At 41.6% G+C, this 18,677-nt stretch overlaps 1 protein-coding gene across 3 annotated transcripts in view; it reads right to left on the bottom strand.

The window, feature by feature from the left end:
• NYAP2 (neuronal tyrosine-phosphorylated phosphoinositide-3-kinase adaptor 2) overlaps positions 1-18,677 on the bottom strand; it is a 137,376-nt gene that overhangs the window by 53,224 nt on the left and 65,475 nt on the right. For 2 of the 3 annotated variants that reach the window (XM_027751235.2, XM_027751234.2), the window contains exons 4-5: positions 7,273-7,326; positions 2,314-3,411 (exon numbers count right to left, since the gene is read on the bottom strand). In XM_027751235.2, the coding sequence (XP_027607036.1) occupies positions 2,314-3,411; positions 7,273-7,326 (1,152 nt within the window). The remainder of the gene's footprint in view (positions 1-2,313; positions 3,412-7,272; positions 7,327-18,677) is intronic. The other variant, XM_027751236.2, reaches the window with a different exon arrangement.

Below are 18,677 nucleotides of genomic sequence, written 5' to 3'. Positions count from 1 at the left end.
GTAAATGAACACAGTTTCCATTTCATATCTCTGTTGTCTTACAGTTTGTAACCAATAGGGAACACATTTCTACTTCCCAAGGAGCAAACAGAATGTTCCTTGAGAGGCCAAGAAAGCTGCTCTTGGTACAGATCTGCAGGGCAAGATTTAGTCTAAATTTATTAGTGAAAAGTCTCTTGAAATGTTTGCATTCAATTTCAGTCAAATGAAATATAGAAAATATCTTTCTGGAGGTAGATATGAGACAGCAGCACAGATATGCTGAAATGTCCCAGGACTTCTTCATTGCAGGAATTTCTACAGTTTCCAAACCTGCTTACATTGGTGAGCATAAAACCTTCTTATAAAGCTCACTTGGTAGATCTGGTGTAGCATGGGGTTTACAGGGGATTTCTGCTCACTTCTGAATAAGAAGTATGTTTAATAATGTTCAATATTATATGCCCTTTGCCAAAATTTCTCTAACGCTTCGCTGAAATTATTTAAAAATGTCACATCACAACCCTCACAATTACAAGAATCATCTTATCTTTTAGACACAAACTTGCTCCCATCCAGCACACAAATCTGGCATTACTGAATTTTTACTACTGCAATCAATTAATGAAACCCATGGAGCTGAGATATTCATAAAACAGGATTAATGGTTGCAGGCATGAAAATATTAAAGCCAAATTAAGCAAGCTGCTGTGCCAAGTAGTATTTTCAGTATCTTGCTAAGTCCATTCTCACCTCCACCTTCTGATTTCAGAGTCATTATTCCTGATGTCCACAGAGATAAATAAGAATAATACTACTGAGGCTGGGGCAGCAAACTCCATGAGTCAGGAGGAATGTGTTGTAGGCCAACCCACCCCATTGCCACCAAGCTCCCTGATACTCACACACTGGCATGTACTCACTAAGCTGCAGAGATGCAAGGTAAACAACCTCTGCCATGGAAACCCAGAGGGGGTGTTCTTTTGAGCCCCCTGAGCGTGTCCCAAAGTGATGTGACCACATTGCAATGAGTAATGTAAGAGAGAGGCAGAAACACAACTTGAAAGGCAGTGTGGAATTCACTTCTCTTCAGTAGTGATGCAGTAGCCTGGAAACCAGAGTACCTTCCTTTATCAGGTATAAACTAGAGTAGCTTATCATATCATATTTAATATGTTACAGCTTCCAAATAGGCGTAATATAGTACCTACACAAATGTGAGATCAGTTGTTCTCCTAAGAGAGCTTTTCCTTTAGGTAGGTGACAAGATTTCAAAGTCATAAACTGATTTTACTGAAGCTGGAAGAGAAAGCGTCCTGAGCTTTGCACTCTGACAAGAGGTGCTAGGGTGACCTTTCCCTGTGGGACACTGTCTTTGGCACCACTGAATAGGAAAGTTTTTGCAACAGAAATACGGGTGCCAGGTTCTGCATTCACGCACCTGTGGGACTCCTGTTGATATCATTAGGAGTTTCCACATTTCACTAGCTCAGAAGTGAACATGTTGTAAACCTGAATGTATGTGGGGCAGTGATTTTATGATACAGCATATGACAAGTCAATATTGGCTTAAGGTTTTCCTGCACAATTTCCTCCTGTGCTTTTCTCTGTGTGTGGGTTTATAGGCTACGTGTGTTATAGATCATGTTGGTTTTCAGATCAATTCACAGCACAACCTCCCAGCCAGTCCCACTAGCCCAGCTGAAAGAGATACTCTGTGTCACAGCACAGAAGGAGGCAGTGGGAAGGAGAGGAATGGTTTACAGAGAATCACAGAATCATTTAGGTTGGAAGAGACCTCCAAGATCATCGACTCCAGCCTTTGACCAAGGCTTAACCAAAGTTAAGCTGGTACCTCTGGTTGGTATCATACTTGCCGGGATCACTGGTCAAGTTAAGGGTGATCACTGGATCTTGGCAAAAAAAAATCCAAACAAGAACTGTTTGCTTATTTTGCTACAGACTGCTTGGACAATGACTGTGTCCTAGCATCCATCAAGAAAGGAAGGATGTGCCATGGTAAGAAGATCCCAACTCACATGGAAACATTACATTTGTGGAAAATTAATGAAAATTGATTTCTTTTGCAAGACCAAGTCATGAACTGTACTTCTGTACTGCAGTATACATACTTAAAAAGCTTAAAAATATAACAATATGAAGACCAAAGTGATTTTGACAATACTATTTTTTCTTTTTGTTACAAGAAACATATATAAGGAATTCAGACTTCTGAGGTATCTAATATATATAACATATATAACATATTTAACATATCTAATGAAAGATATATTGTAAAAAGAAAAATGAGGAAAAATTACATCAAGGACTTACTTTCTGCAGGTTCCTTAGATCTTCTGCCACTGGAGGACTTCCTCAGGAGACTTCGTCCTGAGGTGAAGAGGCTGGTTAGTTCCTCCAGAGGACTGGTGGGTGTCCGAGAACGGGAACCACTCTGACAGGATGACCCGTAGGTACTGACAGAGGCATTTACCATCTTTCCTCCTTCTTGCAATGTGTTTCTGGCTGTAGAATGAGGCACTGATGGGGAGCTTCTTGAGAGACTTCCTGAATGTACAGAGTCATAAGGTGGAGGTCTTTTGAGGCTTAAGGGGGTGAGAGACCTACCCATACTGACAGGAGAAGGTGAGGCAGAGTGACTTTTAGGATAACCATGTGGAGACTGTGTTCTGTATAAGGTAGAAGGATGAGGAGGTGAGGAGGTGTGCCCAGGGGTGCTAGTTCCATGAGATGCTGTCTGATCTTTCTCCAGTTTTTGATGGCCTGGTGTATGAGGTGGCAGTGAAGATGGAGAAGCTCCAGCTTGTTGTTTGATGTAAGACACATTTTCTAAAACGGGAAGCTTTGTGACCTCTAGTGGAGTTAGAGGAGACTCGTCAGAATTTGGGGAACACTGCACTGGTGCTGGTGGGAACACCAGCAGTGGAGGTCTGTGAGAAAGCAGATTTGGAAATGGTGGGGGTATATCACAAAGCAAGCCCTTGGGAGTAGATGGCACTGAAGACTTGGTGAAATCTAGGTCAGGCACTGTGGGAGTAGCACACTGAGAAGAACAAGTGTGATGGTCATATTCACATTGACATTTTGAATCTTGGCCTACATCATCAAATATAGGGTATTTCATCTCCTCATAGACGGCTTCGCTTTGGTCATCCTCATCTTTTTTGAAGTCTCTGAGAATATTCCCAACCATTTCAATATAAACAGGCTCTTCTTCCTCTGTGTCGGGAGCAGGACTGCTGACCTGCGATAAAGAGGCATCCCTAGTGAGTGTTGTCTTCATAGGGCCATGCTTTTTGATATATGTTTCATCAAAAGATGTGCTTAGCTGAGTGTTTGGATTTCGTTTCGGCTTAGGAGGTGGAATCTTCTTTGTGTATTCATCACTGTGAGGTCTTGGTTTGGCTGACACTGAAAACAGAACAAAATATAAACTAATCAGAAGCATGTAACACACTTTGTCAACCATAAGATTTCCATTACAGTGTCATAATTCTGGAATGAATTTCCTGGGACCAGCTTGTTGTTGGTTTTCTCTGGTATTACATCAGTAGAACATTGTAAAAATAACCCTATATTCAAAACACTCCTAGAGTTCCCCCAGAATGCTCTGACACTCCAGTAGTTAGTGAGCACTTCCCTTCCTCCGAGACATCTGTTCTTTCCCAAACTCTTTGGGACAGGGGACTTTCCATTTTTAAATATTATGCTTTTCAAATATCACTGTGGGATTTTAAAGATCCAAAGAGTTGCTTAAGACATAACACTAAGTTTCAAAATTAACTCCTTTTGGCTCCAAGAGAACAATTAAGGTCCTGGACATTCATACTGGCATGACAGTGATGTAACTCTGAAGTGACACAGTGATGAAGCAAGACCTTTTTAATTATAGTAACTTCTTGCATAAAGCACATCAACTCTCTCAGCAGTGACTGAGAAAGGAAATACTCATACACAAACTGTAAAATCTACTGTTGAGATAATCCTAATTTATCTGGAATCTATCCCATTATTTACAAGATTTCACCTAAGTCAAGGAGGAAAAAAGTATCTCAGACTCAGATCCTTTCCACACAGGTTATTTATAGGAACCTTGTCTTTGAAACTATAAATCAAAACATTGTGATGAAACTGATTTGAAATGAGAGGTCAAGGGTTTCCTAGAAATTATCCTTTATGAACTAAACAATAAAGAAATGTATGGAAATTGCATTTTGTTCACTTTGCATAAAGAGCTAATAAAACATCTCATTAAATGTTAGGGTTAATAAAATGTCTCATTAAATGTTTAGGTGAAGTTAGTTTTTATCCAAAGCAGATTCAACAAACTTATTCAGAAACAAAAGTTACCACATACATTAAACTTTGTTTCTATTCCTATACAGTGATTGACACCTCATTAGCAAGTTTCCCAATTAAAAAACAAAACAAACAAACCAACCCCAAAAAACTCCTATACTACAGGCCAGTTCTGAATGGCAGCTTTCCCACCTTTCCAAACTTTGTTGTTCCTTGCAATTCACTGCTCCAAATCTGCCACTGTGAACTCAGTGCTCAGACATTTCCAGACACCTTCTGCTGAACCACCAGCAAACAGCCAGCAAACGTCTGATGTTAAACCAAGCAGGCAGTACTCATGGAGCCAAAAATACTCTCTTAGAAACAACCTTAAACATATTATGAAAGCCAGCAGTGAGGCTCTGCTCTGCCAGCTCAAAGACAGTATTTTGAGGACAGTACCTGCGAGGACTCTGGCCCAGGGCTGGCAGACACCTGCATTAAAGCACCTTACTAAGGTGACTTGGTCGGTATCAGAGGAGGACTCAAACACAGTGTTATCACTTTGTCACAATTCTGCTTTGATCTGCTAAATAACCTCTGTTCAATTCCCAGAAGGCACAGCAGTACAGGCAGATGATAAACAAGTTTTGTTTAGGAATATGGAGCTGCGAATGTACATATATGCACATGTACATATATGAAGTAATGAGACCACTCTTCATCAGCAGCATTTGTTTAAGCTTAACATACAACTAAGGTACAACAAAGCAAAAAGAAAAAGAAATCTTTCCAGAATTAAAAGAAACAAAATAACACTCGAAAAATCATATTATGCTTTCATGATGATTCTAATTAATGTGTTCCACTTTGCAGCAGGCTAGGGACATGCAAAAGCTACCACAGATAAGAGTGTTTGGTAGCTTGATAATTTTTTTCACTGTGTGGATATATCCTAATGCATTTTAAATTTGTCTTTTTAATTAACCCAAATTAATTTTCTTGAATGTATTAGGCTAGACTTTTGGGAATGAGATGTAGGCTACCAGAATCTTTTGGGCTTTCCAGAAAATACTACTCCTGATGTATTTGACAATGCTAGCATATCTTTCTCGCCATGCTTGCAGCTAAATTACTATTTCCTTTTTGTTTAGTCTGTTATTTGTAAATTATATTTGTATATATTCTATTGACATAAACTTGATCTCAATCCTCTCTCCACACCTCTGTTAATCTGATTTACAACCCTGTCAAAAGCAATCTTATTCAGATTGCTGTCATCAAAATAAAGAGAGTAAATGGCTGGCACAAACTGTCTGATCATTTGTGAATGTGTTGCATATGACCTGAACTCTATTTTAGCTACATCTGAAAATTGTACACAGAGGCTTCTCCCAGTCTTCTGTTCCCTGTGCTTCATGCTCCTTAATGAATACCTGAGATAGAAACGTTTCCTGATCCTCTGCTGTCCTCAAACCCCTGTTCCGTGTGCTGGTTTCTACATCTTCTGTGCCACGGGTGTCCCACTGAGAACACGCTCTGCCTCACAGCCACATCCCCACTCTTTCATCTCTTTATCTGCAGAGATGTTAAGGACCGACAAATAATCAAAACTTGGGATGCTCTTGTGTCAGTGGTCATTCAAGGATAGTGTTAGCTGATATTTTTATTGAAAAATAGCCAAAAGTGGTTACAAGTACTGTGTTTTCAAAAAAATTGCTCGAAAAAGCATATTTTCCTCTTCCCTCCTTCCATTTTCACAGTTTTTTATCCAATTGATTAAGTTCTGCCACACGGTCTAAACCTGTCCTGAGGTGCTGTAGTTTGCATATACAACATTACAAATTACATTACAAATTACATTACAAATTACATTACATTACAAATGAGGAAATGAGAAATGTCAAGGAAAAATGATTGACATTCTGCCATCTAGTCTTGTATTTTTGCATGGGTTGAAACTGAGTACCAAGTGACACACAGAGCCTCATCTGTTGTTGCATGATATGCAGCATTAGCCTAAAATATCTTGGTGACATTATTAACAAAAAGGTCAAATGACCCAATCTTGCTGTATGAGACAGAGTAAAATGTGACAAAGTGATTTACTTTCCATTTTGTTTCTAAAGCATTTTTCCTCTGCCATAGTTAATTTTATTAAACCATCTATTTCCAGGAGGTGGTGTGTTACTGAGATCTTTTTCCTTCTGTGACAAATTGGACTTTTCAAATTACAATTTTGAACTAAATGTTTTAAGTATTTTATGAACTTTAAAAGGAAAAAAGTATCTACCTCCCATATATTGCACAAAGTATAAGACTTCCTAGAGAAAATACACAGGTAAATGGATAAATAACAAAGGAATCATTTAATCATGACTGGGAACAGGAGAACTGTTCGTCATCTACCATGAACTCCCCTTGGACGCAGGGGGACATTCAGGAGGCAAACTGAATTAGCTCTAAGAAGCTAATGATGCAAGACATTTCAGTTTATTTAGCAAAGGTTTCTACTCTGAAATAGAGCTCCATGGCAAGGGCTGAATTCTACAGGACACCTTATCATGGAACATGGATCATGAACTACCGTTCCAGCCTGGAACAATAGAGAAAAAAACAGGAATCCTGCAGCTAAACAGAGCTGTGCAAAGCTAATGAAAGGAGCAGGGAGTATTTGTGCAGTTTCTGTATTACCAACATTTGCCAGAGATAGATGTGCATGAATGCAGAAGCCCTGGCAAGATCCCATACTCCATGAAAGGGGATTATTTGGCAATCTCCAGAGAGGAATAGGCAAGATTGCTTGAAGTACTTGACATTTATCAGGCAGAAAAAGCATTCAGTGCCTGCTGAGAACATAAACTCCTATGAAAAGCAAACCATGCTGACATATTGGTGGTACACATACTGCTGTGTTGTCTGCCCTAAACATGGAGTAATTAAGTGCTTTTCAACATGGATTACTATGTCCTTGGTGAAACTGTTGCCACTAACCTGTGTTGAAACTCTGCCACTCAGACATCAGCGGACGTGGGTCCTGATCCAAAGCTAAATGGAAAAAATGAAAGTGAGAACTATTTCTTTCCCTGCCAGGTGCAACTTTCCTTAAAAATCCATCTCAAAGTGCTTCTATCACAGACACACACAAACACAAGTGACCACCAGGCCTGTGAGGAGTTTGAGAGATGAGAGGCGCTCAGAGGAACAAAACTCAGCATCTGCTCCATGGTCCTCTGCCCTCATAGGAGCTGCCACAATGCTGTGCTAGCAGACCCTTGTTTGCATCAGAACCATCCAAATTACCATGACTGATAAACTGGAGATACAATAATCCTTGCAAACAACAGTGAACTTCACAAAGTTTATGTTGCTTGGGCAGGAACTCGCCATGTTTAATAGTGTCCTACTACCAAGCAATTAATTATCCAGCTCTAACAAACCTCAAGCAAAACAAGAGATGTAGGCTCTGGTAACTTCGGTTCTTGTCTCGAAGCAAGTAGCACAATGCCTAAAATAGCCTCACAGAAGCCCTACCGAGAATATGACATTTTTGAAATGAGATGTATGTAGCGCAAAGGTTACGTGTAGCTTTCAGACACGCCCAGATAATCTGCCTTTCAAAGTTAATTTTGGAAATACAAAGTGCTTCTGGTATTATCCTTTACTCTTTAAGGAGAGACTGAAATATGAAAATATGTTGTCATACCGCTGTTTATTGTTTGCTCGCTGTGTAAGGAATGAGTGAAAACATCTAAAAATTAAAATTAATTTTGTAATTGTCCTTTGGGTGTTTTCCAGCTTTTAAATTTCACAGACCAATCTGATGAATTGTGCTGTTCACTGTAAAAAACAGAATAAACAGATGTAACAGGAAAATTCCTCCCTTTCAATTTTTACAAGAGGCTATAGGATTCACATTATTTCTAAATGAAGGAATGAATTGGGTCCTAAAAATGTTTAAATTTCTTAAAAATGTGACTTTAAATGTGGAAGGAATTAATCTGATTGTATTTTGAGGGATACCTCTATCAGAAGGAGCCTCCAGGAGTGAAAGGAAATAGAATTTCTTTAATTAAACCCTGAACGTGCTGGATACTGAATCACAGATACACAGATTCTGATTCACATCACATAATTCAACAGAGAAAATCCAGCTCTAGGGTAGTACAGAGCCTATATGTATATATATGTGTATGCAAGTTCAAGACTGAATAACCCCACTGGCTCTAATGAAATGAACTGCTTGTTCAAAGTTGCACATCATTTTAAGTGCATTTGTGCACCAGTGCTTATATTGGGTTGGATTTCATTATCTCTGTAGGTGAAGTTTGAATATTCTTAGTGAAACTGAATTTAAAAAGGCACAGTCCTCTGAACTGTGCAGAAGATAGGAACTCAGGAGACCTGAGTTTAATTCATCTCTTTGTCACAGGCCACAGGGCCTTGCCTGTCATTTTACCCCTTAATACTGCCTTTCACTATCTATCTTTTGCCAGTTAAGGTTCAAAGGTTTTTTAACACAAAGTTTTTATTTTAATTTATTTGGTTACATCGAAACTTGCACGGAGCTTCTTATCATTAGAAAGCAACAGCAGAAAACTAAGCAAATTTAAATAGTTATTGGAGACATGCAGTGTTGAACATGCATCTTTTCTTCTCCAAGGAATATTTGAAGGCAAACGTTCACCTACTGTGAACAGTCAGAAAATATACACACAAAGATGCATCTTAACAAGTGATTATAGAAACATCATCACTAGATTGAAGTAACATCAGAGACTGTATCTCTGTCACGAAAAAAATCCTGGCTTTCAAAATAGCGCTGTCCTCATGGACACAAGGCCTTTCCCTGCAGGTTACCTCTTCCTTTCCTAAAAGATCCTCTAAAAGAGGGGAAGCACATGGAAGGAAAAAAAGAGCCACCTGATTAATTCAAATAGGCAATAGGTGGTTTCAGCACAATGATTTCATGCAGTACATATTTCTTCTCTGCTCCTGAATCTATTAGCTCTTACTGGAAATTATTTGGGCATTTAAAGAAGACAAAATTATACTGAAAATGAAAGGACTAAAAGTCAATGTCATAAAATAATACTGACGTGCTACTTGTATGTCTCAAGGCTATGATTAAGGAGACTTCCTCAAAAGTATTCAGGTCCCTTTATTTTGGCTACAACTTCTTTTGCCTTTTAAAATGATTGATTTCTGCTCTAATTCAAAGTGGTGGAAAGCTAGTGGCTTTGGGAGTGATATTCCAGAATTAAACATCAGTACAACATAGAGCAGAATTGGGCCCTGCAGTTAAATTCAGTTCTGCATTACTGCAACAACACAACTACTGCAGCTGATAGGTGCTGTGCTTGAAGACATTGTACTGCCAGATTCAGTTTAGGGCTGTGTATCTGGGTCACAAAGCTGAACTCTCAGCCCCAACACCCCAGCTCCTAACCCGCTCTATATGCCAAGGTTGCCACACCTGCCTGGGATTCCCAAAAGCCAGCACTGCCTTGCTGCCACTGCCTCCTCCCAGTACAGCAGGGGCTGCCAGTCCTTTGTTCTGCAGCATCGAGACAAGGGTAGACCCAGAGATGCCAGGATACATCAAAACCTTTGGATTATCAGCATGCTGGAGAGAGTCCCTCCGCAAACGGCCATGTTCCAGAACAGACTGGCTTGCAGGTTTTCTCCTCCATAGACCTCCACTTCTCTGTGTATCCACCTGGCACACTGAATCCCGCTTATTAGTCTTTCCTACAGTGAAAAGGTCTTCAAAAACTTTTAAAAAAATTACAAAGTAACTAAGTCTCTGTCTGAATGCCCAGCCTCGTGCTCTCACATATTTTGAACTTCACATCCTAGTTCTTTTAAAGAATGAGTAATTGATGTCCCTGATTTTTCCAGATAACATTGAATAGGCAAAGAAAAAAAAGAAAAGAGTATTTGAGGAATAATTACAAATTATTTGCAATCAAGCTGTTCTGTACTATTCATTGAGGCTAAAAGTTATCGTCAGTCAGCACAGCTCTGGAAAGGCAGAAAAAGCAAGACTTTGGATAAGTAAGAAAAGAATAGTCAATTTGAATCATCCTCCTTTTACAGGAAAACTGATGAGCTGAGTGCAAAAGGAGGCAAACGAAAATCTCACATAACTTCTTTTAGGTTACTCTCTGAGTATTCATCCAGAAAAATATCCTTGAACTAATATGCCCAGACACAATGGTCCAGGATCTATGACATTACATGGGTATAAAGTTATGGCAGTTCCAGTGGGAGAGGTTCTGAGGAAGGAGCAGTGGGAGGATGACTGGGGAAGGATCCTCAAGGATCCTCACACTGCCCACACATGCAACGAGTACTTTCAAAGTGCTGGTTCATTCTGTTTCAGACAGCCTGAAGTCTGCAATATGCAAATCAGATTTTGCAAATGGTGTACCAGTGGCAATAAAAATTTTTGTAACTCTATATATGCTGAAGGAATTCTAGATATAGAAAGGCAATTGTCATGGGAACTTATCTGCCACAAGCATCATTAATGAAGAGTGTGCAAACAGAATTACTGAATCATGTTGACAGAGAAATTAATTTACAAAGTGTATGTGCTTGTTTTTTGGTGGCTTTACTGCAGAAACATGTACAGAGCTGGAGCAGTGAAGAGTTACCCATGGTCACAACAGAGTACAGTGAAAGAGCCACAGATCAGCAACATGAGTAAAGCCCTTCCAGTTTATAGCAGCATTTATGGAATCTTAACTGTCATCTTGGAAGACAGTTTGCTGTTTTACTGTAAACTGACTGCTATTGCTCTACTTTTGCAGCTCCCCACAGACTGACTGAGTTTCAAATGGAGAGCAATGGGTGACCCTAACCCTAACCCCACCACCCCCCAGCTCAGCATTTTTGATGTGGTGCAGTTCTCATAGAGTTGTCACCCTACACTCAGCTGCCCCTTCTCCCTCTCTGAGGTTTCCCTGTAGCTATTCCCTGAACATCACACAGAAGATGGTGAGGCTCTGCATTTTCTATGAGTTTCTACAGGCTTTGCCATGGGATGACTGCAAGCACAACAGCATTTCTGTTGACCTGTAAAAAGAAAATATCTCCCTTCTGTTCAGAAAGGGATGCTTCTGAGTATGTGTAAAGAGCTAAGTCCCATCAACACATGCCCTAGACACCTATGTCACATGAGCCTGGTACGCAGAGGGCACCACTATCATACCAGTAAGCCTTTGAGGGCTGAGTTGCTTATTCCTATGTTACCTGCTGCCCAAAGGGCACTGAAGGTCTCAGTGGTATCATCTGGCAATGCTCATGTAAACAAAGGCAAACTCCAGTCAGTGCAACTCCTGGCTTCACAGGATCAACACTGCTATCGATTACCAGCTACCGTAGCTCAGGGCAATGATGTGGGAAATCATTTGCTGAACTTTCATGAACTTCTTGGAGAAGGCATGGTACCCAGGCTTTCTGACCCAGTGCTCATAGAGACACTGAACAAAACTGATCTCTGAAAGAGTTCCTGGCTCTGGGGCATTTCTAAAACCAGGAGATGCACCCAAATAGTGAACTCTAAAATTATTTACGGGGGAAATGGTAAAGAAGGAAATAAAGCTAGAGGAAGAGCAAATGCTTAATGAAACAGTAAGTTTAACTCAACTCCTTCATTTATCTAGAAAAATAGTCTGTATTTGTTTCCTTGATTTAATTGTTGTTTTGGTTCACAAGCAACTAGACCAGAACACTAGCAGTTACTATATGCAAAGACTTGAATAATTTATCCAGAGATATGGGACACTTCATTTTTCAGATCCACAGCAATGCTTATCTTCTACTTACAGCTACAATAAGTAGGTCAAATGCATTATTTGCTTATATAAGTAACAATCTGTTTGCTGAGCATCTAAAATAATTGCAGCCCATTAAATGAAGCTGGCAGACCTACCGAGGTGGTGGTGTGCAGAATACTGAGCTCTTGGGGACTTCCACATGAGGTTTACTGTGTCCAACAATTTCACAGGCACGGCAGCTCCACACTGGCTCCTGTCTGTCCTTGGCATCTCCCACCAGCAACAAGAAACCAATAGATTTCACAAACCCTCTCTCCCCCCAGAAGTTCTCTGGGATTTTTGCAATTCTTTCTTTTTGGTTGTTGTATAAAGAGCCTCTTGCTGCCGCTGACTGACACATCTGGCAGGCCCTTCGTTCTGCCACCAAGCTCACATTTCAAAACACAGCACAAGGTTGATGGCCGGGGTCAGATGAGTCACCACAGCAGGAGCATCAAGAAAGCAAACGAGCCACAAGGAACAAGAGTTCATCTAAAGGGGCACTCTTTCCTCTGCCAAAAGGACACAAGGTGACCCTGCAGAGGCAGTTACTGCAGGTTGTCACTGAGCATCTTTTGGGTAAATATGATGATAGCTGAGGTGGAGAGAGCACTGTCAGAGCAGCTCACAGGCAGGCAGCAGGGCCTGGAGATGTAACACTAGCAGCACTGTGGTCAGAGGCTGAATGGTATGAAATACTCACAGTAATCAGCTTTAGGAAAAATGCCTCATAGCTGTTAATTTTACTTCCATCTCCATAGGGTTGACTTCTCTCTCCTCCTCAACTCTAAATAAAGTGTTGACAAAATTACAGACAAGCCACACATTATCAGCTGCCTCCACTTGGAGTTTCTCTGTGTACCTGGCATTCATCATTTCTTCCTGCATTTATTTGCAGAGTGGTGTAGTGAAACTAGTAGAGCCTGTAATAGTGTTGATCTACAAGGGTCATGCAGCCAAGTCTCATCACCATAAATTCACCTGGTATGGCTGCAGTGTACAGCACCATTTTGACAGTGTTGTGCACAGTTCCAGACAAGCTTTAGGAAGGCCACCTCCTGTTTCAAATGCCAGGCTTGACCTCATTGTTCCACCTGAGAAGCAAGATGGAGGGTGAAAGGGCAAAGATGGAGCACACAAAGGAACAGACTATTTACAGCCTGTTTCATTTTGTTGCTGTTCAGAAGCAAAGCTCTTTTCAGGAATTCAACCACACCACTGAGGCACAGTCTGTGGCAGAGCACAGCTCAGAACAGCCTGAGCTCTGAGGCAGGTTGTTGCCTACCATCTCATGAGACTATCTGTTCTGTAAACCCATGGCATTCAGCATTTCACAGATCTGGATCATAATGGCAGCTCAGATTTTGCCATCCTTATTCACGCTCTGCAGCATCAGTGATACCATCAGGAGGCTGGGAAAGGGAACTTGAGCAGTTCCTATGCTGAGTAGCTGTTTGAAGTCTTGGTTTCCACAGTGACTGCCCTGAGTTCACAAATGAAACCCTGCCAGATGTGCAGAATTTCACATTAGCGAGGACAGTATTTTTCACATAATCCCTTTTCTACTTCTTTTTACAGTGCTGCTCACAAAAGCACTGACACGTCCCATCAGCTCAAGCTTTGAATGTGAACAGAAACACTCTGATCATAAGCTGATTGCAAACTATTTCACTAACTAAGCCTTTGTTGCTATTCCTATGTTACAAAGGATGAATCTGTGACACTGAGAGCCAAGTGAAATGCTCAAGGTCATCTGTGCCAGTGGTGGTAGAGATGTGAAGGGCCTGTTCCTCCACTTACACCCTTGGGAGATGATGGTTAGTATTACTTACAGAAGTCTTCATTTGCCATAACACTTTCTGGCATGCAAGCAGGTATTTTCAGAACTGGGATCATATAGCAATTAGCCGCTGCAGATATTTAGCCACAAACCCAGTAAAAATTATTTGCCTTTAACAAAAAATAACAAATTCAGAACCACAGAACACTGAGTTTTCATGTTTTTGCTCGCAAACCCTCATAAATAATAAAATAAGCAGGTTAAACATATGATCAAGTTTTTGCATCCTCACTAGTGGTATATCTTCATGTTTGTGCTTGGTACACATCTGTATGTTTGCTTTTTTGGTCACTGATTTTTCTTTTAATCAAAAGTTTACTTACCATCTTATTCATCAAAATCCAAATATTAAGAGACATCCATTGTCACAATCAAAAACCTAACCCCACTGAAACTTTCCCAATTGAGGACAGTTCTGGTATGCCCCCACTGATTATAAGGCAAGGTTTATAACCAAGCCATCCTTCAGTATTTCAGCAAGAGGAAATAGAAACAGCTCCATTTGCAGCCATGCATGGAGGGGAGAATTACAGGAATCTCCTTTACTCCACAAAGCACTGTTAGGACCAACAACCCAAAGGTTATACTGCTCCCAATACAGCTGAGGTTTTTCAAGCATGTTTATGCTCAGAGAATCGTGTACTTGCAGTTCTGGTTTTGTTTTACTCTTAAGCATAAGAAGAGCTAGAATCCTCCAATTGTTACTGTAAGATGGTTGAATTTGAAAGCAGAGTATTATTTATGATTAGTTATGATCATCTCAGAGAAATTACAGAAGACATGGCAAATATTATACCACTGCACTGGAAATGGATATTAAGCTATGCCTCTCCCTGATGTCAAGTACACCATGCTCTGGCTTATTTAGATGTCCATATCTAAGGCTCCCCTCACCCTGAACTAGGAGTCAGCTGCAAATCCCATGAACTTTGGGGTATGTGTTTCTTCTTTGACATACCAGAAGCTAGGCCACTAACATTAGCCCCAAAATTGTGTGCTTAGTTTTATTTTTCTCCCCTCATACATCTATGAAAAGCCCAGGCTGATACACTGTGACCTCCAGGCAAGTTGATGGCACTGCAAAAAGGAAGCTGTGCTCTGCTGAGCTGTCACTGCTGTGCACGTTATCCCAACACAGCACCGTTTGCACACGTACGGATGGAAAAGCATGAAGTGCCAAACACAGTTGTAGCATGTCAGGCATATGTTGCCTGATGTCACCCAACATTAAGCCAAGTGGAAGAGATGAAAGCAGCAAACCAGTGCACCAACCAAGACTATATTCAAACAGTCATTAGAAAGAAATTACCAATGAAACAGAGGCTAGCCATGACAGGGTCTCACCTGGAGCTAGAATTGAATCTCTTGGGATGTGATTCTGTAAGCACTGTGCATTCCCAGTAAAGCCAACGTGAGTGTAACCTGTACAAACCTCTTGGCACAAAATACTTTGAGAGCTCAATCATGCTTCACTCCATAAGGATTTGTCTCATTTGATTGTTTAAGTGAGAACAAAATTAGGGCAGCAGTTAAAAATAAGGTAAGACAAAGAGGTGGAAATCCAATGCATTTGCTGTAGAACAAAGAGTGCTGCTGTTTTGTGTTTTTTCCTTTAATTCCAAATGAGTTTTGCACGCATCTCTATTATCATAGACCAGCTCTGAGAGTAAACAGAGGCTCTAGGATTTCAATGTGATCCCTCAAGCCCTTACTCATTTGTCCACAATGCCTTTAACAGACAATGCCAAAGACAGTATGCAAAACAGAAGCATAGTAGGAGGATTCTCAAATTGTTATTTTTGTAGTTTCACAGGCATTTCATTTTACTTAACAAATTGTGATGGGCTGTCAAAACAAGGCAAGAGAATTAACCTGGATTTCTCCTCCCCTCCTCTCCTGGCCTTGACTTCAGAGCCATTCAGTGAAGCAAAATAAAGCAAGAATCTAGTGTTTCACAGTATTTCAACTCACAGGTGGAAATGCTGAGAAGGTCCAGTATTATGGTTCCCTGAGGTATAAACAAAATAAAAAATGAAATAGAGTCACAAATAAGATGACTTACAGTGACCTGCTGATAATGAATGGATTTATTGACACTATAACCTTACAGTTACATAGGGGCTGTCTGTTGAGGCTGCAAATTAACCATGCAGTGAACAAGACCACCCACGTGATAGCTTCCTTCAGAGACTCTCTCTTCATTGTGGTCTTTCTGGCAAAGATTATTGATTCGGACACCTCAAAGAACACATCTAAAGTACTTTCTTGGCCAGGTTGGCTCTAAAAGCAGCATAGTGACTTTCATATGATGTGAAACCTGTGGTAATACTCTCTCCTAGATCCCAGTTGACTACATGAATAAGTGGCTGATATTTCCTTGCCTTGTCGGTGTGTTCAGGGACTACAGTGACTCTATATAGTCAGCAGACTTCAGGCTAGCAGCAGCCCGAGAAAATCTCTTATACAGCATGTCTGCATTACACCCGAGACTGCTTTTAGGTCTGAGATGGTTTTGCTAATTCCAGGGCAGATGATGTGCCTTCACCAGCACAGTTTGGGCCTGGGGTTGTGACTAGGCTTATAAACTTTCCTGAGCCCTTATACACTGCAGTAAAGTGTGCAGAAAAGCCCACATGCTCACAGCAGGAGTCACAAGCATTTAGCAGGGCTTGCTGGCTTTGGCTTAGGGCAGGCAGCTCCTCCTGGACAGGCTGCATTTGCAGTCAATCTGGTAAATCAGCCCAACGCTCCCTGAACTTGCATTATTAAGGCTTTTCTGTTATCAAGAACATCACGGCTTCCATCACCCTTGAGAGCAGAGCAATAGCTGTACCACAGGGGGGCTGCACGTTGAATTTTGTGCTTTTTCACAAAGGTGCAGTGTCTCTCAGCAAATGAGCAACATCCTATCCAGAAAAGACAGAGGAGGAACACATAAAGCAACTTCGTTAAATTAAGAGGAATAAAAAAAATACACTAAGTACACAGGATAGAGTAGCAGAAGCTAAAGTACCAACTGCCAAGTCCTGGGCACTATGTGATTCCCGAGTGGGTAACTAGAGCTTCGTGTCTTTTACCACTGCATGGTCTATTTACTGTTCAGTGCTTGCAGCTTCCATTAACGTTAATGAGTATGCATATGTGCCTTGAGGGTAAGAACATATTCCCTCTGTGGCTTCAAAACTTGTTTGTAAATCCCTCCAAAATCACATTGTGTTCATTGCTCTGCACAGAGAGCTATTATAAACACTACAGGAACTGCTGCTTTCATTCCTTCCTTTCCCCTTGCCCTCCCTCATCTGAGGGACCAGAAAACAGACCTGAAAAGATGAATGGCTGAAGGAGGTGGTACCTGCAGGAAAGTAACCCAGCTCTGGGAGCTGCAGTCTGAAAACCAGCTCGCTGCAGGGAGGGCCAAACTGAAATCTCGGCAAAAGCAGAGAAAACCAAATCTCAGAGCACTGAAAAGCTAGCACCACCATCATCCCCAAAAGCAAAGCCTTTGAAAATCTCTAAGCTACTAAATGATAGAAAACATACCAAAATCTTTGCCATGTCCTACCTGCTGGAATGCAGGTCAGGGGGAACAAGCTGCTTCAGCAACCAAAGTGGTCAAACACAGAGCAGAAGCACTGTTGGGCAGAGTCCCAAGGCACAGTCAGGTCGGCGGTGCCTCCCACCCTCCCAATCCCTGCAGCAGCATAGAGGCTGAGAGGCAGGGCTGAGCAAAGGGTTCTACTAGAGACTGCATGGCTCTAACACTGCTTCTCTAACTCCTTTCCAGAGTCATGTATGATAACAGAGCCTCATTCTGTTGACAACAGGGCCTGTGATTTCTGCCACTGTCTTTGGCTTTTCCCTCCATCATTGCCAGATGCCTTCTCCCAACGTGCAAAGTTTCAAGTTAAGCTCTCTCAAGCCTCACAGGTTACAAGAGATACATTGCAGTGTACAAAAAATAATTGGCAAGGCAGCACTGAGATCAAGAATCAGACTAAGGTATGTGAAGGAAAGCAGACATTGCTTTACAGGTGGCTCAATACTGGCTTGCATTATACCTATATAGCTAACATGAACACTAGCTGCAGCTTCCCATGGGACCAAACACTGTGCTCAAAACACAGTGCAGGCTGTAGGAAAGAAGAAAATGAGCTAAAAAGCATACGGTGCACAACATGCAAGCACTCCGGCCTCTTGGGCACAATGCAGCTCCAGCTGAGCACCTCAGGGGAGGATGGCTCCAAGGCATCACACCTCCAAGGATGGCTCAGGAGGCAGCACACCCTGTCCTGCCACAGCCACGCAGCCTGTCCTTCCCCTGTTCCCAGACCCACACCCCAGCACCGCACCAGCACTGCAGACCCCAGTGGCACCCGGCCCTCGCTGAGAGGCAGCACAGTGCAAGAGCCATCGCACAAGTCTCACGCTCACTGCTCAGGGCTCTGACAGACTTCACTGCAGGATGCTGCTCACCAGACCTGCCTGCCCCACTTCTGGCACAGCTCCTGCCCTGCAGCAGCACCTGTGTCTCAAAGATGTGTCCCTAAAATACTGCATTCTGCTTATATGAGCCCTGGGTTGTCACGCAGGCAGGAGACCAAGCAGATAGCCCAGAGCAGTAGCATCTTAAACTGCCCACATGCAGGTTAACCCACCAGAACTCTTCAGTCCCTTTAGACTTGTTAGGTCTGAATAGGGTTCATTAATGGTATTTCTCACTTTAGAAGGCACGGATA

The sequence above is a fragment of the Pipra filicauda genome, unplaced genomic scaffold (genome assembly GCF_003945595.2).
Source record: "Pipra filicauda isolate LSUMZ 115617 unplaced genomic scaffold, ASM394559v2 scaffold199_size1391877_pilon, whole genome shotgun sequence".
Taxonomy (NCBI): domain Eukaryota; kingdom Metazoa; phylum Chordata; class Aves; order Passeriformes; family Pipridae; genus Pipra; species Pipra filicauda.
This window is presented reverse-complemented; position numbering and strand designations above follow the sequence as displayed.